Below are 26,719 nucleotides of genomic sequence, written 5' to 3' on the forward strand. Positions count from 1 at the left end.
GCACTTGATTCTATTATACTGACCCTGCAGGCCCCTTTTAGGAAGAATTCCTACTGGGACTGTGTCCAGGAGGCGTGGCTCTGGGACTGCACTCACGGCAGTGGGAAGGATCAGATGAACCTTCAGCTCTGAAGGAAGGACTCAGTCGCCCACGTATTTGGTTGGATAGCATAAAAGAAATCCTTCCAGGATAAACATTTAGGAAAGAATGAAGTTTTTAAAAGGTAGAACCAATAATAAATTTTATTTTATTTCCTGCACAGGTGGCAACATCGAACTATGAAGACATCCAAACCACTCAGGCCAGCAACACCAGGGGAAGCTGATGGGTCACGTGAGATCCCATCTCCATCAGGTCACGGCCCTACTTTTGGATTTCAACCTCTGTGGAAAGTGCAGGCTTCCAAGAGTTCTGTAGGGGCAGAGAAGAAAGGTAAGGCAGTCAATATCTACCTATGTTTATTGTCTGTTGAGTGAATGAATAGCTAGTTTTGAATAGGAAAGCATTCAGACCATAGCCATGCTCTCTGATGGCTAGATCATCCACTCTTCCAGTGGCCTTCTCCACTAGCCAGCACGGCACTGTGCCCACTCCAGGTGGTGCCCCATGCCAAGGACGGTAACACAGTTTCCCTGCTCTACATCATCCCCCACCTGTGTCTCACAGGCAGAGTTCCACACATGAGCCCATGTGATTGGAAAGAACCTGAAAGACTGTGATCTCTGACCTCTTTAGGCCAGTGAGGAACTGCCATAGCAAGAGGCACTAGGCATTGGTACGTGCCAGTTTCTGTACCAAGGGCTGAAGATGGAGCAGAGAACCGTGGAGCTGTTCTCCCCTTTCTCAAAGGGGACTTTCTCCCCTTTAAGAGGGTATAGCTTATAGTCCGGGTGCTCTCAGCAGTGCCCAGGTGCAAGCATGTTCCTTACATCAGAAGTATGTGGGGCAGCTGTTAAAATGCAAAACCCTGACTGTGGCACAGACTTGCTGAGTCAGTTTCCCCAGGGCCTGGAATCAGTATTTTAAGGCCCATGGCTCACTTATGTGCAACGTATGTGAATGTATGTGCAACAAAAGTTGACATACATTCACCCGATAACCATGGTATTCACCCACATCTTCCAAATGATTTCAAGTGATTAAATGAGGTCCAACATAGATAGAGTGCAAAGGTGCATTTTGTTGTATTTTAATTCTGAGAAAACTGGTGTTCCAGATGAATAGTATGTGTGACTTTATAGTTACCAGAACTTACTATCGTTCAAGCTTACAAGAGTAGTGCTGTGTTAAAGATCATTCTGCGATGATGGAAATGCTACCTTTGCCCACCTATATGAAGTCACATGTAGTTGAACATTTGAATTGTGGCTAGTGTGGCTGAGGAAAAAGATTTTTTTCATTTTAATTAATTTAAATTTAAATAGCCATTGTGGCTAGGGGCTACCTATGTATTGGACAATGCAACTCTGAATTTAAAAAGGATTTTAGTGCATAGCAATGGGCATGGGCACATAAACCTCTTACTCTGGAATTCTGCACATCCAGGCAGTTCACCACTTCAGTACTCGTGGCCTCCTTACTGTCTGCCCATACAAGCAGACTTCCGTATGTTCTGGGATTATATTGTTCCGTCATTAATTCATCTTGTCCATTAGTCACTTCCTGGGGACCACAGCCCACTTCTCATTTTGTACCCACCATCCAGAGCCCGGCCCATATTTGCTTTGTAGCTCCCCCCATGCTGTTCCTCCTACTCACTCGAAGTCGAGCATTGTTTCAGGTTAGCCACAGCCGTGACATACTCTGCTCCTAAGTATGATTCGTACGTTGTTCTGTCATGAAGTTCGGCCAGACATTTTGTATCATCCCTGAACAGAAGGTCCTTGGTTTTAGATTGGAACATACAAAAGTCGTCCAAGCAGGCAGTTCCATTTTTTCCAAAGATGGCCTGTCAAATGAATAGAAAGTGCATGAGGACCTGTGGTAGTGAGCTGCTAGGAACACATGGTTGAGATGGAGGAGGATGAAAGCTGGGAAATGGCTTTGGAAAGAAAGGGAGGTTACAGAGGATGCCTCAGGGTCTTCCCCTCCCTCACCTGGTGTTCACCCATTTTTGGCCCTGGTTCCATGCTTTCACGAAGGACTATTTGCTCTGTGAAGTCCCTCCTCCCACCCAGCCACTCACTCCTGCTTTCTCTGGTCTCTTCACTTCCTTGGCCAGGACCTTGGGGGCTGCTTCCAGGAAATGAAAGGACAGAAACTTATTCCCTTCTAAGTGTTATTGTCAGAGAAGGTATTAAACATGAACCACTCAATGAGGAGTGGTACAGGTGGTTGTTGCAAGGTCATGTTTGACTACATCTTTGATCCTATCTTGGGCAAGAGGCTTGATCACTCCAGGCTTCCTAAGGTTATAAGTAAAATAATGATTACAAAAAGTATATCATTCCACCTAGCACCTAGTAAGTATTTATTAAATCTGAATTATTATTATCATTTACCATAAAAGGACTCACAGAGATATGCTAACTTAATTTTAAAAAGAGAAAACTAATGGTGAATCAATAGGCAGAAAGCTATCATTGAGGGGAAGGTGCTATGTGAGTTGAAGAGCCTTTTAGATTAGAATACTTAGACAGCCCCTCTCCCCACCAAGGCTGGCTCTGTGAGGGTAGGGGCTTTGGGTTGTCTGGATACTGAAGTGAGTCTCAGTCTGTGTAAGCAAGGGAAACGCAGGTTTTCATTTCATGACCTGTGTCAAGGAAGTCTGGGAAACAGAATCAGTCTCCTTCACTTAAAAAAAATATAGATGTGCATAAAATAAAAGTACCACAGAGCAAGGTTAAGGGCAAGCAAGAAGGCAGACGTGAGGACATGCAGATCAGATGGGTGATTATCTCCAGTGACCAAGAGAGCCAGGCCTGGGAGATCCAGTTCCACAATCCATACCCTCCCAATTCTAGTTTCAAGAAGGAGAATGCTGGAATGTGGGCTGCATGTAGCTGTGAGTTCCCACCAAATAACCACCCAGAAACAAAGGGCGGGAGGCCCTGGCTGGTTCATACCTGCTGGCTTAGTAACACCTGGCGAACACAAGCTGCCTTATCTTCCCTCGAGACAACACCATGATTTGGGGATCGGGCTAGGTGGCAGCTCTCAGCCTCGGTCACAGCCTTCCTGGTGCCATCAGTGCACAGCAGCTCGAAGTCTTCCTGCTTTAGATTCTTAGCCCAGGCATCGGGATTCCTTCCTGGAGATAGAGAGAGAGAGAAAGCAGGTCAGCCACAGCTGATGGCTTTGGTCAAGACACCCTCTCTGGGGGGCTACGACAGACCCATCAGTGTGTGGAGGGCCTGAATCCAGTGACCAGCAGAAGTACACACACTGAGGTTGCAGTGGTGTGGAGAGGAAGAGGCTAGAGTTAGCAGGAATTCCTAGTGCCCACCTTTTCCAGCCTGCCCTACCCAGCCAGAGAAGAGTGGACTATATTCTATGGATGCCATTTAAAAAGTTATTTCTACTAAATTCTAAAGCATCTGGACCTCTTACTCAAGCATAGAAAGAACACGACCCTCAACTAGTTGACAATCTCTGTGCTCTATCTTGTTGTACCAACAAGCAGAAGAACTTTGCCAGAAGCCTTTTCAGAAACTGCAGCAGTGTTTTAAGTCCGACTCACTCATACTGGCTCTACTTGAAAATATGCACAGTCCTCTGTGCACACAGGTCCTGTCCTGTCCTCAGTCCTTTGCTTCATCTTCTCCGGATCCTCTCTAGAAAAGAAAACTCACCCATTCTCAGGATTTTGGCTTTTTCTTCCAGAGGCAAACATCAAATATGTTTTCCCAGTTTATACTTCTCTCCAAAAATGCAGTGTTGCAATATTTTTCCTAATTTAATTTTCAGTTAGCTTTCTTCACTTAATGAAGAAAACTCATGAACAACTAATACATAAATTCACCAGTATAAAATTTTACATTACTTATATATAAAGTTAAAATACCTGTTTCCTACACTCCCCAAGTGTACATTTTTAGTTTTAATAGAAAATTCCAAATTTCCTGCCTCTCCCTGCCTAGTAACTGCACACATCTGCGCTCACCTTCTCATAGTTCTCCTTTCATTTCTTACCAGTACCTCCAACTCAACACCTTCCAAATAAAACCCATCATTGTTCTCTCCAAACCCATCTATTCTACATGTAATTTAAGCATTTATGTAATACTGTGTTCTCAGCTCTCTGCAAGACACAGTCTTATTAGAGAGGGGAAAATAGCACACACGCCAAAAACAAAACTTCAGGGCACAGATGATAATAATAACATTTTCCATCTTGTGGAACACACTCTAAATGCTGTGTGAGCTCAGAACTGAGACAGTGAGTATGTTAATTAGGGGAAGCTAGCTGGAGGAGGCAAGGTTTTACATGTGTCCTGTAACATGTGTAGGATTGAGAGGAGGAGAAAGGAATGCTTCTCAGGGGGGTGAGGGAGGGCACTGGGAAGACTCAGAGTCAGGTATGAACCTGGTGCTTCCAAAGGGTGAAAGGAGAATGGCCTCACTGGGACAGAGTCTTGGGCGGTGGAGCTGAACTGGTGAGGCACGCCCAGGCACTACAGGCCTTGAGTGTGGGAGGGAGTGTGGCACTTGGCAGGAGGGAAAGTAGGTCTACGAGGATTTATGAATGGAAGTCAATGTTAATGTATGAGGTAGAGCCTGGAACAGGACAGTTAAGAATAATGAGATGGGAGGAGCTTCAGTCTGGGTTAGGAGGGTAGCAGTGGGCATCTAGAAATGCATGATAAAACTATTCTTTTCAGTAATAGTAATCCTCGATTTTGTATAAAAGTAATTTGTAAAATGCTACATAGTTTAAGGAAGAAAATTCGGAAGCACTTATAATCCCACTGCAGTCACTTTCAAGATTGGTACATTTTTTTCTAGTCTTTTCTCAACACACAAACATGTAATATGCAGATGTATCTAAATAATTAGATCATACAGTCCACGTGCTTTTGTATCCTGATTCTTCTGTATCACAACATACTAAAGAATTAATAAAGACACATTCTGAAGAAACAAAAAATGTCCTGCTGACTGAGGAACTGATCTAGGCTTGACTGACAGGGCACGTAGTAAAGTCTTTGACGGGGACAGAGGCCATGGGAAGAGGACTGGATTTTGAGAGAATACAAGGGGCTTAGATTTACACAGGTCGGCGTTGCTGTGCCGGTGTAGTTTGCACATAAAAATGACCACGTGGCAAATAGAGATCCTGGGATGCTTTTGGACGGAAGGTTAGGCGTCCTTTCCAAATTCCCCTCAGTAGGTCTGGCTTTTAGGGTCACTGCAAACAATGGGGAGTTGGAGCCTAGAGGAGGGAGCTCTACTCAGAAGAATACAAAAAGAAATCAAGAAGTGACAAAGAGACAGTCTTAGAGTAACACTCAACACAGGAAAAAGGACTGCCCTTGAAGAAAAAAGCAAAAATAATAGGAGGGAAAGAAGAAAAATTAGCCAAGCCAATATTCCTTCAAGTAAGAATTTAGCAACTCCTATATGCCACATACTATAGTTCATGTTGAGATACAAAAAGAGGAAGAAAGAGCTCAAAGAGTTCCTGTGGCCACAGTTTATTATAGAATGTGATAAACTGAATAATACTAGCAATATGGACAAAGGATTCTGTTGTCGATGTGCGTGTGCCATCAGGGAAGGGGAAGGCTTCTTGGGCAAGTTGGTGCCACACTAGTTCATTCTAGATGAGTCACAGGCAAGATTTGAGATGAAGGGGCGTGGGGAAAGGAAGGAGATAGCAGCTGAGTGGTCTGTAGTGCATTCGATAAGCAGTAATACTGAGCAGGCAGATGAAGTACTCATCATTCTTACCAACTTTTTAAAAACCCTGTTCTGTTTTTTAATGTCAATATCTGCCCACTAGTTTTAGTATCCAATAATGATTCTTGACTGAATAAATTATTACTGTATTGAGTGCCAAGTGATAGTTTTTTTAACTCTATAATTATTTCTACATTGATTAGCATTATAAGGAACAAGGAAGATTTATCTTTTTACTTTCATTTGTTCAATCAGGATGGACTCATGTATTCTTATTTTATCCAGTGGGTTATTATTTATTATTATTATTATTATTATTATTATTATTACTATTTCTTTTAATGTTCAGAATATCCCAGATTTGGCCAGTGGGAGGTCCTTCAAAATGTTTCCTGTGTGTTTCCATATTGCATGACTCTGAGCACTTCACTGTGATGTAACAAGCTCACTTTGTATTTTTCCTGCCCAGCTCTAGAATCGGCTATGGTTATAGGAGCCCTGGTTCCTTTTATTGGAGGCGGTTCTAGATCCAAGATCTTGGTGTTCATTGCTACTAATGTGCCACTGTCTCTAGATTTTTTTCAGTGGACATAGAATATATTATAATATATATTGGACCTAGAAATATGGAAATAATTATAAAGTACCTTTTAGCATTGATTCAGAAAATTGGAATATGGACTGTGGATGTGATGAGTACTGAATCCATGTTAATATAAATATTCTGATCTGGATCATTGTAATGCGGGTATATAAGAGAATATCTTTGTTCTCAAGAAACATGCCCTGCAGTGTTTAGGGGACAGGCAACATAATGCCTGCACCCATGGTAGGGTTCCTGGGAGAGAATTTAGGGCCAGTGGAACCTCACAGTCCTTACCATTCTGCTTACCCATATGAAAACTTCTCTCTTCACTGAATAAAAAGGTTGAGAATCAGAGCTATGGAGCCTGAGAGACCATAACACTTCCACCCAGCCCTGAGCACAAGGGAACCCAGCAACCCCAATTTTTAGGGGCGGAGGAGCACGTGCACATACCCTCAGTGTTCTGCATGACAGTCTGGTCTTTCACAAAGGCCACATCTCCACTCTCAACCAGACACCTACAGAGAGCCAGGTAGGAAGGAAGAAGAGAGGAAGTCAGCAAGATACATCTGTCATTCAGGAGGGCCCCTTTACAGATCCAGGGCCAGCCATCCGATGATATCAGCAATTGTGACTCCCCTTCTATCATTAATCTATTATTACCAGTAATAGATTTATCACTAATGTTACATATATTACTAATGTAAGTAGTAAAGAAAAAGAAAACGAAACCTCTGATTTGGTTTGTAATTATACTAGGGGTGTTAAGCTCATTTTCACCAGGGGCCACATCAGCCTCGCAGTTGCCTTCAAAGGGCCAAATGTAATTTTAGGACTGTGTGAATGTAACTACTCCTTAACAGTTAAGTTAAGTGAGAGCTAGGCTCTGCCACTTGGTAGAAACAAGATGCCAGGCTGGACAAAACAAGGTGGAGGGCTGGATTCAGCCCACAGGCCTTGTGTTCGTCACCTATGAGTTACACAATCTTGATTCTACATACTAAATCTTAAATTTTGGAATAGTTTCTCCAACAGAGAGGGCTACATCATTTTCCTAGTATTAAAACAAACATTAGAGAGTAGTTTTCCAGTGTGGGATAACCTTTCTTTCTTTTTTCCTTTACTACTGAGAAGTTCAGTTGCAATGCTACCATCATTGTGCAAGGTGATGAATTCATGAACTACTAACACAGGTCTGAATGAGAAAGGATAGTTAAAAAGTATAAGGTCATAAGGTGCACAGGTGTCTCTATAAAAATGATAAACATTTCACGGAATAGAGATGTAGTTGGGAATGATGTAGAAATCATGTGCTTTACTTTCGTTTATTTCCAGGTGAGTATGATTGCAGGTTCCCCAAAAATGAATGGAAGAGCACAGGCCAGGCCCCCAACCCCTGTCTTCAGCTGTGTTAGTGTCCCTGCACACTGGTATTTGTAACATTTTGAACCAGATCACTCTTTGTTGTAGGGTGCTGCCATATGCATGCAGGATGTTTAGCAGCCTCTACCAACTAGATGTCAGAAGCAACACCCCAGCCCATTCTAGCCCTATTTGATCATCAAAAACATCTCCAGGCACTGCCAAATGTCCCCAGAGGGCAAACTGCCCTCTCTTGAGAACTTCTAGTTTGCATCATACTGCCAGTCTTTGCTATCATATGACAGCCAGGTCTGGAGACTCTGTGTGAAAGGGTTCTTCATGGGGTTGCTGAATGTGGCACCCTAATACATGCAGGACCAGCAGACTAGAAACAAGAAACTCTCCTGAGTTCCTAAAAAGGAAACTTTTGAGAGCTGGGGGTGTCATTATGTTCCTATCAGTGTTTTAAGACTTACCTGAAAGCCCCTGTATAACCATAGTATCTCTCATTGTTGTTGGCTTGACACTCCTTTCCTGGAACACTTTCTGAGCCAATGCAAAGAGCACAGAGACTGGAAGTTGGCTCATACCCAGGAGCACAGCCTTGACTGAAATACTTATCTGTGCAGAAGGACAAGGGGAAGTCAGCTTTTCCTAATCAAGTCAATATGAATGGTCTTCGTCTGACACATAAAAGGTGTATATGGCCCAAAACAGGTAGAGACCGCCAAGACCTTAAAGAGACCTGAGGATCCCACATACTCGTATTGCCTAGAAAGCCCTATAGCAGGATTGTAGCTATTGACCCAATAGCCATTTCCCCTTGTTCCTTCATAACAAAGCTCTAGTTTTTAAATGTTTTTCTCCATTAATTATTTTATTGATAAATAATTGACATTCAACATTATCAGTTTCAGGTATACAACATAACGACTGTGAATTATTGTGAAATGATCACTACAAATCTAGTTAACATCTGTCACCCTACATAGTTATAAATTCTTTTTCTTTTGATGAGCAATATAAGCTCTCTCTTAGCAACTTTTAAATATGCAACACAGCATTATTAACTTCAGTCACCATGCTGCATATCACCCCATGACTTATTTATTTTATAATTGGAAGTCTGTACCTTTTAATCCCCCTTACCCATGTTGTCCAAACCCCACCCCTGGCCCCGGGCAATGTCTTTTGTGTATCTAATAGCTCAGTTTGGTTTCTTTTTTCTTTTTTTTTTTTTTAGATTCCACATATAAATGAGGTTATATGGTATTTATCTTTCTCTGTCTGACTTATTTCATTTACTATAATGCCCTCAAGGTCAATCCATGTTGTAGCAAAAATGGCAAGATTTCCTTATTTTTTATGGCTGAATAATATTCCAGTGTGTGTATGTGTACGCGTGTATCTCACGTCTTTCTTATCCATTCATCTATTGATAGACACATTGTTTCCACGTGTTGGCTGTTGTAAATAACACTGCAGTGAACATGGGAGTGCATATATCTTTTTGAGTTAGTGTTTTTGCTTGTTTTGGATAATACCCAGTAGTGGAATTGCTGGACCCTATGGTAATTCTATTTTTAATTTTTTTAACACGATCTGGTTTTATTTGGGCAGAAATATGCCCAGTTGACACTTCCAGTTTCTTTTACTGCTGAGTGGACTATGTGCCTAAGTTCTGAGCAGTGAGAAGCTAATTGAAGTAATTGGGTTAGATTTCCTGAATGGCTTCTTCAAGAAGTTAACAGCAGGTGTCATGCACTTTAAGTTGCCCTTACTCCTTGATCCTTGAGGCTTCCTGGATTATGGATGTGATGGCAATTATGGTTGACCTTGAAGCTGGAGGCCTCATGCTCAGAACCATAAAGCAGAAAAAGGGAAGGAGCCTGATTTCTAATGATTATATCAGCATGGACTGCTCACCTCTCCTCTTTTTTAGTAGAGAGAAAGGTAAGCCATTATGTGCAACCAAAAAGAATCATTCTGATTCATCTCTCCAGCCCTCCCATCCCTCTTAGGTATTTTCTTAAGGTCCTCTTTAATCAAATTTTATAGATTCAGGGCCATAGCAGGGTTTTGTACCATACTATTCTCTTTCTAGTACATACCACCCTTTTTCTGCCCTGTCCTGATTATAGTGACCTCCTGGGATTCACTCACCAAATTCGCAGTGGTTGATCTTGTTGTAGAGTAGGCCCATGGGGATGTTCCAGCCAGCGGTTCTATCTACTGCAGTATGGCAGGACTTCTTGCCTTTTAGAGAGTTCCAGGTGAGGTCATCTGATCCTGATGACTTGACCACGGCCACAGCAAAATACCCTACCAGAAAGAGACCAAAAACAGATATATTAACACCTCTAGGTCCTCCAGGGTGTCTCTCTGCAGTCAAATCCTGCCATCTCCCTATGGAAGCAAAATTATTCTGAATCATTCCTGTTGTCTTTGAAAGGGCCCTTCCCAATAACTGAGTAAGGTGAAGTCCAAGACACCCTATCAGGTGGAGATTAATCTGACTGAAAAAATCAAAGTAGTAAGAGTAGAGTAAATCAGCAGAGCAATGGCTGATATATGACCCTTCCCAAAAGCACGAAGGTACTGAAACTGTAAATCAGCAACTCATCCTCCACTGTACAGTATTAGAGGAATGAATATGGAAGAGTACATGTAACTCCAACATTTTATACACCAACAATTTTAGTAAAGAGTAGTATATGAATAATAAACTGCAGGGAATATTCTGGCCAGGTATTTTGTGGTATGAAAAATACAGGTTTGTACCAAAATAAGTATGTAAAGTGGAAACTGTCAAAAGTCAGCTGCCATCTCTAGCAGCAGGTAGTTGCTGATCCTTTAACTTGGGAATAGAACATGAACCCAAGATTTCACTTTCTAACTGAACTCAATAAGTTGTTTATAACAAAAAACAAAGAAGTTATATTATCCATAGAATAAGATTGGGCCTTTCTATGTTCTGCTAATGAGCTTGGCTCCTTGAGTAATAGAAAAAGGCTTGGAGGTTGTATCAGAGGAAGTCACAGGACAGTCTTGCACACAGGTAGCTGGGAAATAACCTGGAGAGGCCTGAGCATAGAGGTTCCGAGACCCAGTGCCCACTGTGGTATGACTTCCTGACTTGCTCCCACCCCATCTCTCCAGATCTACCCCAGCCAGGCCTCTGGGTGAGAGCCAGGTTGGCCTGGGATCTGAGCCCAGCCTGGCTCGGAGACTTGGTAATTTTATACTCCTAGACATCTGTCTGTGTGAGCCAATCTCCTCCTTCCTGCCAGCCACAAATATGCAAGGCTCCTCACTGGTGCTCTCATCTGACACTGTGCAGGCCTAATGTAATGCAAGGCAGTTGGAACAGTGAGGAGGGTGTGGATTTGCTTACTGGAGATAGGAGCCTAGACAATCCATAAGCTCTCTCAGCTGTTGGTCCTCTTGTGCATTGACAAGACTCACTTTACGGGATTAAATGGGAAATCTTTTGTGCAGGTCATGGCAAGTGTAAAAGAGTAACCATCAATACCAATTACAATCTTTCCATGATTCTTTTGCATTCTAAAAATTGATCTCTTTCATTGCCTTCTACTTTTCATTTTAATTTAAACTTGCCTTCCCCTTTCCCAAAAATCAATGGAATTTATCTTAAACTCATGAGATTATCAATCCCAACTCACCTTTTTCTGGTGTTTTCTCACAATTCTTGTCATAAGTTTCTGGAGAAGAGAAAATTAAGGAGTCATTAAATATTCATTTATTGATTAAAAATCATGCCTTTCTCATGTTGTAGATCAGAATAAAAAGAGCCAGGAAAACTACATATCACAAATCCCCCAAAAGCTCAGGCTCTCTTGATTGTGGAAATTCACTTTAACTAACTGGCCTATGGAATACAGCCCAATATTATGAATTTCAAGTTTCCTGCTCTGTATGTTCTGGGGTCAGTCCCCATCTACTACACTTGAATCCCTGCATCAGGGCGATAGCAGAAGTGTGAGTTTTGTAAGCAAGAAGATCTGCCAGAAATCCCAAGTGAGAATCCCAACCGCCTTCTGCATTGGAGCCTGTTGTAGCTAGAACTTCACAGTGCAAAGCCTCCATTTCCCCTGGTGGACGGTATGATGAAAGATCTATCCTTCAAGATAACTGGGGATTAGAGATTAGAGATCCCAGAGCCTGGGAAATAGGAGGTGCGCAGTAAGAAAGAGCTTTATAGTCCATGTGCTATGAATCAGGCCGTGATATTCCCTTCTCCTTTTTTCATGGCCTAGAGGAAATAAAACACTGAGGGGCAACTCCCCTACTTACTGTAGTTCTCTGCCAGGACAGGCACCAGACCACACTTGCCCGCTATGTAGATGAACCCTCCATCCAAGCTCATGGCATCAGCTTCTCCTTTCTGCAAAGATACAACACAACACAGCAAGTGAAAAGAGGCCATTTACTGTCCCATCTGCTCTTCCAGGTGTTTCCTTGAAGCAGCCTTCCCAGCCTAGGTCATGAATGACCCAGGAGACAGCCATTGCTAATTCTGGATCTCCAAAGGATCGGCCAGGTACACCCAGCACAGAAAATAAAATGTACTGTCATTTTCACCCAAACCATCATGAATGGGTGATCAATTCTGGGTGCCTTGCTTAGTTTCTTCAGCGGCAAAGACCCACATTCAGTCTGCCTGTTCTATAATAGAGACAGACTATCTCAGAGACATTCCCACAACAGCCTTCTGACACCAAGAATTCTTCTTTGTAAGACAGATGAGTGGAGCCCAGCCCCAAGGAGCCCATCAGATCCATAAGCTCAAAAGTACTGACGCTCCTATAGGGCTGGGCTCCTACAGTGAGGTCAAGGTTCTTAACTCATTTTTCCCAGTGAGTTAGCTGCCCACATATCTGAATATTCCTGGGTTTTCATCTCATTCCCAGGAATACTTCCTCAGCCTTAGGGACAGGTAGGCAGCAGTGCAGGGACACTGCCCTATGGAGATGTGAGTGACATACCATAATCTTGGCAATGCAGTCTTCAGTGAACTCTGCAACTTCGCAATTTACTTTCCCATTACTGTTTATACTCCACTCATCACATTTGGCCTTCTCATGGTGACCTACTGCACACCACTTCACACTCTGGCACTCATTTTGGGGCACAAGTGGGCCTAGGGCATAAGAAAGAGAATGGGGGTTTAGAAAGACACCAGAAGCTGCCTGCTGGTTATAAATGCTACTAACTGTATTCATGAAAAAAATGCTGGGATTTGTCCAAACAGGTCCCATTCAAGGAATTAATCATCTTAGAAAGCAAAGGCAATTAAGTCTTGGTTGACTGCTTATCATGCTCCCAACTACTGGGCACTCTATCGCTCCAGGCTAGTTTTCTTTTTCTCTTCTTTTTGAGATAACACTTCACCACTTGAGCTGTTCTTCTTTATTTTTCATTGATTATTTTCTCTTCTCTCAAGCTGTTCTTCTTTATTTTTCATTGATTATTTTCTGTTCCCTATAGAGAACATAAGCTTAGCCAGGCAAGGGCCATCCCTATCTTTTTCTCCATAGCACCCTCATTGTTGAGGACAGGGCCTGGCCCATAGTCGGTGCAATAAATGTCCACTGAATAAATGGACACCTGCTTACCTTTCAGACTCAGCTCAAGAGTCACTTCCTCAGGAAAGCCTTACCTTAACCCCAGGACATGTTTTTGTTTCCGTGATTTCATAGGACCATGATATTTTGTTCTGTGTTTTTTTTAGCTTCTTCTGAGTAAATCTCTCATTTTTAATCAACCGTTCAATAGAATGACTATCCATTGAACATTTGTCTTCTCCACTGGTGAAAAAGTTCCATGGTAGCAGAATCTAATATATATTTGTCTCACCATTATATACACAGCATCTAGCACAACTTATTGCCAGATAATAAATGTCTATTGAATAAGTAAATGATCAAACAAATCTCCAGTGATCCAAGGAAATTTAAGAACGGGATGGACCTGTCTAGAGCTCCAGCCTCACTAGGCCACATGTTGACCATGTACTGGCTGCAGATATACAATTAATTTCATTCTCTTTGACTTTGTGCCAGGCTAATTGACTTCATAGAGTAGTTGGGGCAGCCCTGATTTATACAAGGGAAATAATATCATTTTAAGAATGAATTTCCTTTAATGCCCTTTGGTGATGTCCACGCCCATCTCATGATAATGAGTGCCATTTAGCATCTGTCCAATGGTAGAACAGATAACATGAGGGCAGGTTTCCAAGCTCCTGTCCTCACCATGTTTCTAAGCTAAGATCACACGATCCTTCCCAAGTACTCACATGTCTTATCCCTCAAGTTCTCAAGAGCAGTGGCATACTCATATCCCAGGTACATCTTGGCGTCCATCTTAGGGGGGATCTTTAAAAACCCCTGGGCAGTGTCCTTAAACAGCAGGTCTTTCCCATGAACGGAGCTGAAGAGTTGGAAGGCTTCAGATTTACCTCTGCCAAAATGTTCCTGTGTATAGTAAAAAAAAAAAGACAGTGAGTGGCTACAGTGACAAAGTAGGTTGTGAAGAAAAATTAAAATCCCAGAAAACTAAATTAAACTGACATTTTCAAGATGCCAGTGAAGAGGGCAATCAAGCCTGCTCTATACTCCCAGCGCTCCCCTCCCAACCCTATTTCCTTGGATGTTTCTGTGCTTGTCTCCCTGGCTGACAAGCCAGGTTGATGGCTCAATGACTACAAAAAAAGAATTTGTCAGAAGCTGACACTGTGTAGTTGCCACTTAAGCTCTTGGTGGGTGGATGAGAGGGCTGGAGGATAGATAGTTGGCTCCTTTCTGGCATTCCGCTGCTCTGGGGATGCAAAGCTGGTTGTGCCTGCAGCTCCCTTGCAGTCAGGTGGACGGACATCAGGAAACAGATCATTTCCTTCTGGGGAGGTCCTTCTGGGAAGGAATGTTTGCCCTTGTCCTGTAAGGCCCGGTCTCAATGGAAAGAAATGGAATGGAACAACAAAGAACATCTTTACATCATTGATCCAAAATGTAGGGGTCTGGCAGACCACAAAGCAGGACTGGGCTCTGTGCCACTGAGAATTCCTGCCGGGCACTTTCAGGTAAGTGGAAGGTGTGTGGCATAATTCCCACTCTGTCCTGAAAACAGAAGATTCTACAGCGGCAAAAAAGGAACAAAAGAAATGCCCCCAATCCAAGCAAAGGACCACTAAGTAGGAAGGAGGGTGGTGGATTTGGTACCTGGGCCTTGTTGAGAAGCTCCCAGATTAAGTCCTCCTTGCCATCTACACTTCGGGCCACAACGGCATGGGAAGGGACTCTGGCCAGGTGGCACTCCTTGTATCTGTCGACTGGCTTCCGGGTGTTGTCTCTGCAGAGCAGCTCATACTGGTCCCTCTCAGCCTGGTTTGTAATGGTCTCTGGGGAAGGGAAGCCCAGAAGAACCTACTGCAAACAAAGCCGTGAGCTCTAGTCTTCCTCCCCCTCCCTTGTAATCCCATGGCATCATAAAATGTACAAGCTGAGAAGCCTAGAGTGAACACCGAGGGCCAGAGAATATAAGGAACCTGACTTTCTCAAGATCCCACAGATAGTTACAGGCAAGGAAGCTTCTGATACCCAGTGCAGAGGTAACTGCCCCATATCCCATAATTGGTCTTATCTCAACAGGCCAACTATAGGCCACAGTTGGCCAGGCCTGCCCCCAATCCTTTACTATGGCAACACTTAAAAGGAAGAAGGGTCCCCGTACACCCAAGAGATTGAATGATGGAAAGAGGCCCAGGCGTCAAGGTGGGAACCCTCCAGCCACATACCTCTGCACAGATAGAAACCCAAACAGTGATAAATGAGGAACATGCTGTGCTTGTGTCTGACTGCTGAGCAGGAAAAAGAGAAGGCCCACTGCTTGGAGGGGATCTGCAAATTCTTCTATTACCTACCGAATACTGTCAAGTGCTTGACGAAAGCTACCTCCCCAGCATCTTCCATCAGACACCTGTGAGAAGAAATACATTAGGAAGTTTTCTTCAGGACAAATCCCTCTCCTTGGGCTTGAGGGTTTGATCCCACTATCCAGCCCTGGGACAAGGGGAGAGCCTGGTGGAAGCCTCTTTGCCATCGCACAGCAGAGGAAGCACCATGGGGTGTTGATATTACTGATGTCAAAGGGATGAGCTCACAGGAGCTGAAGGTCCCTCACTGTGTGCCCAAAAGCAGTAAAAAGACACTAAAAATATTTTAGAACAGAGAAGAGTTTTCAAATTTCTGAAATGGAGGATAAAAGCAGAGTATCTCCTGATGGAGAAGTACCCTCAGCTGGCTATAAAACTGTAGTATATAACCAAGGGAAAGGAAGGAGCAAGGAAGAAGCCATGTGAGCTATCTGCATAGAGACCAGGAGGGGAGGCAGGAGAGAGGCCAGTACATTGAGCAAGGTACTGCTGCAGTAGAAAACGAAAGGTCACTGAAGAATGGCCCAGACACTGGGGACATGCTTGTCCCCTCAGGTTCTGCCCAGTCCAGTGAGAAGACACACTGGCCAGATTCAAGGACTCTGGGGAAATGCAAAAGTCCCCAGGAAAGGGGAGTCTTTGATAAAGGGCCTCCTTATCAATGTCACAAGACAGGAGCATGCACGGGCCTGGCTGGGGAGACTCCCAGTGGATCTGAGTCACTGTGAAGGGATTAGGCCTCCTGAACACTCCTGTTGCAAGCTGGGCTCTGCAGTGGTCTAGGAGGGTTTCCCAGCCTGAGGACATTGAACACTTTGACTGCTATGAACCAGCAGCCAGTCTCACTCACTTGAGGGCACCCGAGTAGCCAAAGTATGGTTCGTGGTTAGAGCAGGCACACTTGTTGGTCCCTTTTCCCGCACACAGTTGACACAGTTTGGGGAAGGCTGTCCCATCCGCACAGGGAACACAGCTGCCCGCGAAGAAATTGCCCACTGCTGCTCAACACAAAGATGTGGAACAAAGGACATGAGCCAGCCTGGCCAGGGACAGTTACAGCTCCCAGCCCAGGCTCATGAGTGAACACAGACAACCAGAGCAAAACCAACATCCCATCCCTCTTCAACATCAGGGTTTTAAAAAGGACCAGGTTAACGCTTGCCCTCCTCCAGAATTAGAACTCTGCCTGCCACCAACAAAGGCCTGTCTCGGGTCACTGTCAGCCCCTCTCTGCCTTGTCAGATTGGAACAATGCAGACAGAGGTCTCCTCTGGAAGCCATGCCCAGGAGATGCCAGACCCACCTGGATAGGTGCATGCCTGCATAGCCAGCAGATGGCCACCAGAGAAAACTCCAGGAGTGGGAGACACATGAGGCAGAAAAAAGAAAGCACCCCAGGGAAGGGGACAGTAGGGCCCAGTGACCTTGGACCTGCCTGAACCTTCTGACAGGCCCAATGCCCTCACCCCCCACTCCTCCAAACATTCTCTGCTGGGGTGTTGAGAGCTGAGACTCAGCTGACAGCTCCCAAGGGCTGCTGGTGGATCAAACAGGCCAGTCTAAAGCTGGTTAACCTCCCACCTCCAACCCAAGAGTCATCACACATGACTCCTGATTATGTCTGAGTGACCTCAGGGTGGCCTATATGGGCACGTACAGAATGGATGTCTGCCTGAGGGCCCTCGCCCTCCTTTCCGCTTACCTTTCTGAAGAGAATCACATGGCTCAGGCAGTTCCGAATAGAGTAAGCCTATGGGGACAACCCACCCAGCAGACCTGCCAAGGCCTGTGTGGCAAGACTTTCTGCCTTTGAGCTGGTTCAGCTGGAAGCCACTCCCCTTCTTCACCACGGCCACAGCATAATAGCTGGTTTGTGGATCTGCAGAGACAGTGTGAATGGAAGACCTGCAACCTGGGCCTCGGAAACACTTCTCATCACTGCTGGGCTCCTGACTAGGGAAGAGGAACCACCAGCCACACTCATATTGGGCTGGGTGGTAAAGAGGGAGGGGCCACAATCAGTTCCTAGGCTTGAGGGAAAGAAAGGATTACAGAGGGGACATTTGTAATAACCCTCCAGGCAAACACAGGCAAGACGCCACGTGCACATGTGCCCCCAATGATTTTTCCTACCCTGGCCCTGCAGGTTGTCTGACTGCTCTGCCTACACCTACCAACCCAAGCCTACCAGGAGACTGGAGCTTGGCATGGAGGCCACATTCCTGACTCCAACTATTTCCTGTCCCCTGACACAGGCACACGGATGGAGAGGTTACCCTCAGAAAAGTCACAAGGCTGTTGGGACTCCATGTGTGTGCTCCAGTGTGGTCTCTCCTCTGAGTGAGGCACCCGTGGTTCTTGGAGACTTCTGTACACAGCTCTAAACCCTAATGGTTCAGGTCAGGCTGTACCCAGGCTGCTCTGTTTCTCCAGGGAGCACATTTCCTGGCCCAGGAGGTCAATGTCAGCTGCACCAGCCCTCAACCAGCCCAAAGGCACAGAGGCCTCGAGCTGTGCCTGTGGTGACCAGTAAAGCCCCTCAGTGCTCACTCACTCTTCCATCACCCCCCTGAACAAGACAAGACTCTACCAGGAGAGAACAAACATCTCTCAGGGGAGAACAGTGGCCACAAACCATCTCTGGGGTTCCCGGGGAAAACTTACCGGCTTCTGAGCCATAGAACTCTGCCACTACAGGTTTCAGGTTGTAGGGAGCCAGTCCCGCCTCATTCACCCACCCTGCATCCAGTGTCATAGCATCTGCTTTATTGTCCTGAAAAAAAAAAACAGACCAGACCCCAGTGAAGCCCTCCCTTCCAGGAAAGCCCACCTAAACCCAGGTGAGTGAGGGTGACTGGCAGGGCTTCTTGGATCTGGGGCTGGAAAAACCATCAGCTTGGCCCCATCACAGACTAACTCAAGCTTCATTGGACTCTAGCACCCTGGTGAGGGAACTTGGCCACCATATTCCTATTCCTGCCACATAGAGAAAGGAGGATGTTATTTTTCTTTTCCCTAGTGAGAAATCTGGCTCTTGGCCCAGAAAACCACGTGTGATTTTTTTGGGATCACCTTGAGTTATAGAGGCTTCACCTAGCAGGCCTCATGGGGGAGAGCAGCCTTCCCCACATCAGGCAGGGTGCACAGCCCGTGCACTGCAGGCTCTGAGGGAGGTTGCAGCCAATGACTCGGGTCTGCCTGCCTGGCCATGCTTTTACATGTTTACATTGAGAACTGAGTGCTTTGCTCTGGTGACCTCTTTATCTTGGTCCTTCTACTGAGGCCTCTCAGAAGTCAGTGCTAAGCCCTCCTTCTGGGCCAGTGGGGATTTGATGACACTCTTCTCCACTCTGATTCAGTGCTCAGTAGTGCACCTTCCTGTCCTGGGTCCATATAACTGCAGGAGTCTTTCATTCATGGATTCAGTGTTTCTCTGGGTTTCAACTTCTGGCTTCACTCTACACTAAGTGTGAAATGATATTTACTTCCATCATGGCCCATTGTTCATTTACTCATCTGCTCAGACATGTCACAGCTCACCACTGTCCAAGTCAGCTGTGTTTTACGCATTAAAAAACAGAGACACTTTAAGTCCCTTCTTGAGGCCACATAGTAAGTAATGGAGCTGGGATTCAAATCCAGACAGAATGGGTTTATTTTTTCCATTACCCTGTTACTTGCTGGTTGTTGTTGTTATTTAATTTTCTGCTTCAACTTTAAAATAATAATTCCCTTTAAATGTTAGGCATCTTTTTACCATATCTATAATTTAATTTCTCTTTAAAAAATTTTAATGCTAATCCAAGGATATATTTATTGACTTTAGGGAGATAGAAAGGAAGAATGAGAAACCTTGACATGAGATAGAAATATCGATTGTTTGCCTCCCTTATGCACCCTGACCACAAACAAGGTAGGTGCCCTCATGGGGAATCAAACCCACAACTTTTTGGTGTACAGGACAATGTTCTGGGCTCTAATTTATTTTCTCTTAGAGTGAGAAGCACTGTTTTTTATATGGACTTAATATATTTCTGTTGCCTTTTTTCTTCAAATATCTTTAATCAAAGTGTTTTTTTTTTCTAGAAGCCTTTGTCTGTACTCTATGAATAGTTATAATTGATGAAATCACAAGGCAGCAGCAATAGCTCTGTGGTCTGTGTCATGTTATGTAGGTAGGGGATATGACAATAGTATTCCTAAATGAAACGAGATAATCATGTAAGCCAACCTATGTACTTGTCTAGCTGAAACTTTTCTATTTAATTTTGGCATTGTTTTTATTGTTGTTTTATTATAGTAAAATACATATCATAAAATTTACCATTTAGCCATTATAAGTATATATTTCAATGCCATTAAATACTTTTACTTTCATTCCACAACTAGACACCAGATATGGAACAATCTTTGAGACTTTCTTGGCATCACAAGAAAATCTTCAGAGACTCTGTCCATTCACCACACATATTGTAAAATCAAAGTAAATAAACAAATAAACATGATCTTTTCCTAGGGCAGTGAGGTTGGGTCTTTCTTGGACAAGACACCAGGATCCCAGGCAGGAATCACTGGAGCCTCGGGGACCCAGGAACCAAGGAGCCAACACCTGATTCAGTGGGAATTCAGTGGGAATCCACTGGAGCAGCAGGGAGTCTAAGGGGAACCTGAACCAACAGAGGGGGTGGGGTATTAAAATCAAACATGACCTAGGTGCAGATAACTAAATCCAGAAGACAGCAAGGCACAATGCACGGTCATCAACAAGAAGAACAGGTTTGGGCCCTTAAGAGGTATAGAGGTTAGAACTGTCAGATGCAGTGGAGAAGGGCTACCTATGAGGCATTTAATTTTATATACACAATAAAGGCTACAATCACAGTCCTCAGCCTGTGGAAAGGAAACTACAGAAATAAAAAGGGAAAAAAACAAATTGGTGCTTCTAGACACAAAAACATAATTGTCAAAGTCAAAAGTAAATGAATGGGAAACAAGTTGATTAAACATGTTTAAAGTTAAAATTAGTAAACTGGAGGCTTTATCTAAAGAATTTATGCTGGATGCTGCCAAAAAGAGATGCTGATGATGGAAATTATTTTTAAAGGATTAAAAAGATAGGGAGGCTAGATTAAAGAAGGCCTAACAAATGGAGAGATTGAAGAAAAAGCAGCATTTAAAGAGATAATGGTTCAAAATTTCTCAGAACTGATGAAAAACATGACTCCATAGATCCAATCACCCCCAAACAGGGTAAGTACCAAGATTTCCACGACTAGAAATATCGTAGTGAATCTGTAGAACATCGCAGACTAAGGGAATGAAACCTCAAAACTACCCAGAGATGATCACTGAAGGAATGACGGGACAACACAAGACGCCTCAGCGATCACAGTGGAAATAAGGAGCAGCAGAATATTTTTAAACACTGTGAAAATGTCAAACTACAATTATGTATTCAGCAATATTATCATTCAAGAATATATAGAGAACTCATAAAAACTCAACAACAGAAAACCAAACAACCAATTCAAAAATGGGCAAAGGACTTGAATAAACTTTTCTTCAAAGAATTTTTATGAATGGCCAAAAAGCACACGAAAAGATGCTCAAGATCACTAACATTACAGAAATGATAGTCAGATCTATAACACAAAAAGCAAGCAACTGGGAGAGTCTAATGCCAAGAGATTCATTCTGAAGGGTCACCAAAAAAATATATTTCAAGAAGAAAACATGTTCAGAAGGGTGGTCTGAAATATGAAAAATAATGGTGAATAAATTTAATGGCAAAAATGTAGGTTATTCCAAATAGTCTCTCTCTCCTTCTTCCCTTCCTCCCTCCCTCTTTTTGAGTTTTTGGATGTGTGTACGCACACACATATACACTGACACACAAACACAGACACATATATTTATATTTAGCCTTCATCAGTGTAGCTCAGTTGGGTGGGCATCATCCTGAAAACTGGAAGGTCACTGGTTTAATTCCCAGTCTGGGCCCATGCTTGGATTGCGGGTTTAGTCCCTGGTCTGGGTGTGTATGAGATGTTTCTCTCTCGCATCAATATTTCGCTCCCTCTCTTTCTCCCTCCCATCCCCGCTCTCTAAAAATAAGTTAATTAAAATATTTAAATATATACTTATATTAATATATAGTGTCTGCAAATACATGAAGTAACTACATTGTGGGCTTAATAAAGATAGATATAAAATATTACGTAGTAATATCTGAAGAGGGAAGTCTGAGCTATTGTAGAATTTTTTCATTGTTTGGCAAGGCTGGTGGGGGAAGGGGGGTCAGTTCAATTTACTGTAACACTTTAGAAACCTAAAAATATGTAATAAAAATTTAGGGGAAATAATTAAAGAATATAAACTATTTAAATTCACCATTAGTGGGGGAAGGGTAAGTAAAATAAAAGGAAAGCAATGCAAATGAACATACATGTACAAACTAAATTTTTAAAAATCAGAAAAAGAATGACTAGGAATTAGGGGGAAAGCAGGACTAAGAAATTAAAAAGTAATGTGTCAGAAATAAGTCCAAATTTATTAATAATAACAATTATCATCTAATTTACCATATAAAACAAGTGAAATTATCAGATGACCTTAACAAAATCCAGCAATACATAGTTTCAAGAGACACACCTGAAGCTAAGCTCACAGAAAGTTGAAAATAAAGGAATGGAAAAAGGTACAGGAGGATGCGGAACGAAAGAAAGCTGATGTGATGTGTGTGTATCAGCATTTAGTCAAAAAGCACTGCCAGAGATTGAGAAGATTACTTCATAATGATAAATACCAAACTCACCAAGAATGGTACGGATTATCCTCGTTTGCACTGCTAGTGGAAGGGAAATTGAAATAACCATTTTCTATTGCTAAAAAATCTTGTACTTGGCATTGTTTTAAAAGTCTAATACACATCCCATGGCTCAGCAAGTCTGCCCTGTGTATATACTCAAAACAAACTTTTAATTCTTATGTCCCAGGAGATTTGTATAAGAATATCCTTAAGCTCTAATTAGCGTAACAAAAACTGAAAACACTCCAAATGCCTAATGACCAGAAAAGAACAAATAAACTGTGGTATACTAACATAATGGACTATTGTAGAGCTCTGAAAATGAATGAACAATAGTCATATTCAACAACATGGCTGATACTTAGCATAATACTGGAGAGAAAAAAGCAAGTATCTCTAGTAATTTTAAGCTTATTATTTTTCAAGAAGCAAGACTATCATTCATTCACACAAACCTATGTAAGTCTTAAACTGAAATAAGAGGCAAAAAACTCTTAGGACTGTTTGCTCAGGCAGGGGAAACACACAGGCCCTTGTGAGTAGGCCCAGAGGTTACAGCCCCCAAGTGGCGCTGTTCCTGCAGAATCCAGTGCTGCCGCAGAGTAGCCCTATAGACGTGAGCCATTGGCAATAATGAAGTTTTCAGAACTTGTGGTGATTCATGCATGGTATTATTTCGTATTATTAACATTTAAAAATAAGGGAGGCCATGCATACACCAAAGCTGAACTTAGGTCATAATTCAAGGGTTATAATTGAGCCATGTTGGTATCTGAGATCCAATTTAAAAACATAAACAAAACACATGAGTTGTTTGTACTGAATCACTGATTCCTTGAGTTAATCAAGCTTCATCCAGCTGAGTCTACTTGTTGCACATTATGGCTCCTTCTAGTCTCCTCCTTGCTCTGCCCTGCTACCCTGGCTTTCCTGCAGCAACTCAGACAAACCCAGCTCTCCCCATCTCAGGCCCTTTGCACACACTGTTGTTCAATGCCTAGAGGATTGTACCCTAGCCCTTGGCTTGCCCATGCTCATCCCTGGGGTCTCAGCTTCATTGTTCCCACACAGGGACATGTCCCTGACACCCAAAGCTCCAGAATGTCAGAGTGTTCTACTTCCCCCTCATTGTACATCACACAATTTGAAATTGCATGTCTGCTTGTTTGCATGTTTTTCTTCTCTCCAGACTAGACTGTAAGCTCCTCAAGAGTAAGGATCACATTTGTTAAATTCACTGAAGCCCCAATGCCCAGCACAGCATCTGACACAGGTTCAAAGGGGCAGAAACAATGTCGAAGGAGTGAAGATGATTTTGGAAAACCAGTAAACAAAGTGTTCAGCTGTCATCTGCAACCCTGACACTATATTCTTCCTCCTTCTGAACATCATTCACCTACTTCCCATGATGTAGCAAGAACTTCCAAATTATGTTATAGGATCATTGTGATAGCAAACATTCTCATTTTTTCCCTAAATTCAGAGAACATAGTGACTCAAAATAGTCCCCTCTCACAGCACATTGGATTTTTCTGTAAGACTCGTTGAAAGTAGCCGCTCCTATGTCCATTTCTGAAGGGATTTTATTAACAGTGCGGCTTGACTGCCCCACACATCGGCCTCCTGTGTGTGAGTAGAGATTAAAGCAGCACCAGGAGCAAGGGAAAGTATGGATTGTCCTCCACTCCCCTTTAGGCAGCAGCGACTTACTGCGATGGCCTTGATGCAGTCAGTGTGGGAGGTTCTCTTCTCACAGCTGAGAAGAGGACCAGTTTCAGGTTGGAGTTTCTGCATACTGTCACGGAAATCGGAGCACTTACTGGCCTCGTGACTGGAGATGGTGCACCATCTCACAGGTTCCCTGGGGACAGCCAGACACAGCCCTAGGAGAGAAAGGCCAGAAGTCCCTGTTACGGTGGGAGAGACAGCAGTGGCCTATGAAGGGCCTTGAAGGTACATCCCTTGTGTCCTGTCTTCCCTCCCCTTTTGTCCATGAACAATGAAGGGTACAGATTCCACTGCATTCTGAGGTGGGGACAAGAGAAGGGGAGGCAGTTTCTCACTTGTGACTCATTGCTGGCCAGAGAGATGTTGGCCTGACCTTTAGTTGCCGATGGGAGATCACAACCTGCTCCTCTATGTTCTCCATGCCTCTTTCCCTCACTCTCAGGACTGCAGTTCGGCATGGGCCTCAGCCATGTAACAGGGCGTTTTCAGCCACTTTCAGGCACTGGCTGAATGCCACAACTCGGGAAGCCAACAAGGTAGGATTTTTTTAAAGAGGAGGGAACTGTCACAAAGTGATGTTTTACCCAGTGTCACCCAGCCTGTTATTAGTGGCTGAGACTGGCTTCCAAACTGTGGTCACTGCCCAGGGAACCAAAGAAGGTAACATTCTCAGTCAACTACATCTGGTTAGGCAGTGGAGGTAAATGACTGATGCGATCATGAATTTGCCTGTGACACTTGTCTGTTCTTTGTCCCAAGAATAACTAGCAACTCCACATATTCTCAGTAGTTCTCTGTTTCCAGTTCCCCTCAATTTTCGCCAGTCTCTTTGTCTGCAATTAGGAGAATATAAAGACAGCTATGTCTGTATCTACTAAAATCCATGTGGTTGCAGATGTGTCGTCCTTATCATGTGAGCTTTGGCACTGGCCCCAAAGCCCTCTGTTATCTCCACTCTCCACAGATCAACTAACTCAGGGAAGCTGTTGAATATCCACAAAACAAGCAGCAGCAGGGGAGGGCACAGTTCTCCGGAATGCATTAAGAGGGACCACAGGGACCTTACTGCCCCAGTTGCCCTTTATCCCAGCTCTGCCCTGGGAGATCACAGGAGGCACAAGGAATCAGTGGCAGACCCTCCCCAAACCACTCCTCCGGGGGTTCCCATGGTCAGGAATTTGTCTTCAGTCGTGTACTTACTTTGCATAGTCCTATGAGGTCCTTGGGGGGTCGAGGATGGGGAAAGGGTGAGGCAAAGGCAAATCATGTGGGACCAACTTTTCAGGGTAAACATTTTAAGGGACAAATGACTAAATGTGGAAGTCTCTAAAGGTGTGGCAAATGCACCATAAGTGACAGGAAAAAGTTAGAGGACAAAGGGTCCCAAAAATCTCAGGAGGTGATGAAAGTCGGAGAGGCCATCCAGTGACGGGCCCCATGGCAGGGATGTGTGCAGCAAAGTCCACTGGTGCCTTTGCAAACCCCATACTCCAACCCCCCTGGACAGCCATAAGCCATTAGCAGGACATTATCAGCGCCAGTGACTCACAGGAGATGTAAGACTGCTGAAGAGGAGGAGATCAATCCAGGAGGCCACCCTAAACAGTTGCGATTTGACCGAGAGGCCCCAGTGAAGGGATCTGATAAATCATGACGGGAGTGCTCTAATTTATTGTATTCCAATATGACAAGATTTACTGGACAAGGAGGAGCAGCAAGAGGCAAGAGGAGCATGAAAAAGTAACAGGGGCAAGCAAGTTCCAGGAGTTGCGCGGAGCTAACCCGGGCAGTACCAAAGCAGGTGCAGAGGTGCGGCTGGCAAAGAGCTGAGGAAAGGTGCCTGTGCTTCCAGCCAGAGCACGGAGCCCAGCAGGTGGTGTGCCAAGGTCTGGGGTGTAAGGGGCCTTCCCCTCGCCCGCACTTACCCAGGACCGTGCAGGTCAGCAGGGTGGGGATGACGAGCCTCATTCTCAGGGTCTGTGGCAGCGTGCTGCGGAGCAGCAGGCACAAACCGACCGGCTTCTGCGCCGCCTCACAGTGCCCACTCCCCTTTATCCCTGGCGGGGCTGAGCAAACACAACCTTTGACTTCCTGTGTTTGCACAGCCCGCTTGCCCAATCACCCCTCATCCCTCCCCCTTCATTCCTCACCCCCCGCCTGTCACCTCATTTCCCGAGCTCTGGGTCAGACCCGTGGACGGAATACAGCACAAAAGTGCTGATTGGACGGAAGTTAAAGAAAAATCAGTCCCTTGTTAAAATGTGCTCACTCTGTGCCAGGAGCGGAACTGCAGCTGTGAGGGGCCGAGGAGGGGGTCGAGGAACTCTGCTCCCGAGTCCCTTTTTGGCAGAGCTAGACTTGCACCAGTCCTATGTGCTCATACCACACAGGTGGAGGAGGGAACTGTCCTACATCCAGACTAGCACCAAAGAATGACAGGCA

At 44.1% G+C, this 26,719-nt stretch overlaps 1 protein-coding gene across 1 annotated transcript; it reads right to left on the reverse strand.

Annotated features, from left to right (window-relative positions):
• Positions 1-225: 225 nt before the first annotated feature.
• TF (transferrin) lies at positions 226-26,312 on the reverse strand. Its single transcript, XM_037143867.2, has 17 exons — positions 26,203-26,312; positions 24,260-24,432; positions 18,406-18,514; positions 17,444-17,620; positions 16,592-16,739; positions 15,730-15,785; positions 15,029-15,207; positions 14,107-14,284; positions 12,794-12,948; positions 12,102-12,192; positions 11,471-11,509; positions 9,951-10,109; positions 8,264-8,408; positions 6,879-6,943; positions 3,067-3,251; positions 1,760-1,949; positions 226-412 (listed from the first exon to the last, which is right to left on the reverse strand). The coding sequence occupies exons 1-17, from the start codon at positions 26,243-26,245 to the stop codon at positions 378-380; spliced, it is 2,127 nt and encodes a 708-aa protein (XP_036999762.2). The 5' UTR covers positions 26,246-26,312; the 3' UTR covers positions 226-377.
• Positions 26,313-26,719: the final 407 nt, after the last annotated feature.

This window comes from Artibeus jamaicensis, unplaced genomic scaffold, assembly GCF_021234435.1.
Source record: "Artibeus jamaicensis isolate MK-2021 breed Jamaican fruit bat unplaced genomic scaffold, CSHL_Jam_final contig_519, whole genome shotgun sequence".
Taxonomy (NCBI): Eukaryota; Metazoa; Chordata; class Mammalia; order Chiroptera; family Phyllostomidae; genus Artibeus; species Artibeus jamaicensis.

Excerpts from the sequence above, each read along its gene's own strand:
- TF (XM_037143867.2), bottom strand. The coding sequence starts at position 26,245 with ATGAGGCTCGTCATCCCCACCCTGCTGACCTGCACGGTCCTGG. Across the intron at positions 3,252-6,878 it reads TGTCATGCAGAACACTGAGG|GAAGGAATCCCGATGCCTGG; the intron begins GTATGTGCACGT and ends CTCTATCTCCAG. Across the intron at positions 1,950-3,066 it reads AGGTGTTACTAAGCCAGCAG|GCCATCTTTGGAAAAAATGG; the intron begins GTATGAACCAGC and ends TTCATTTGACAG.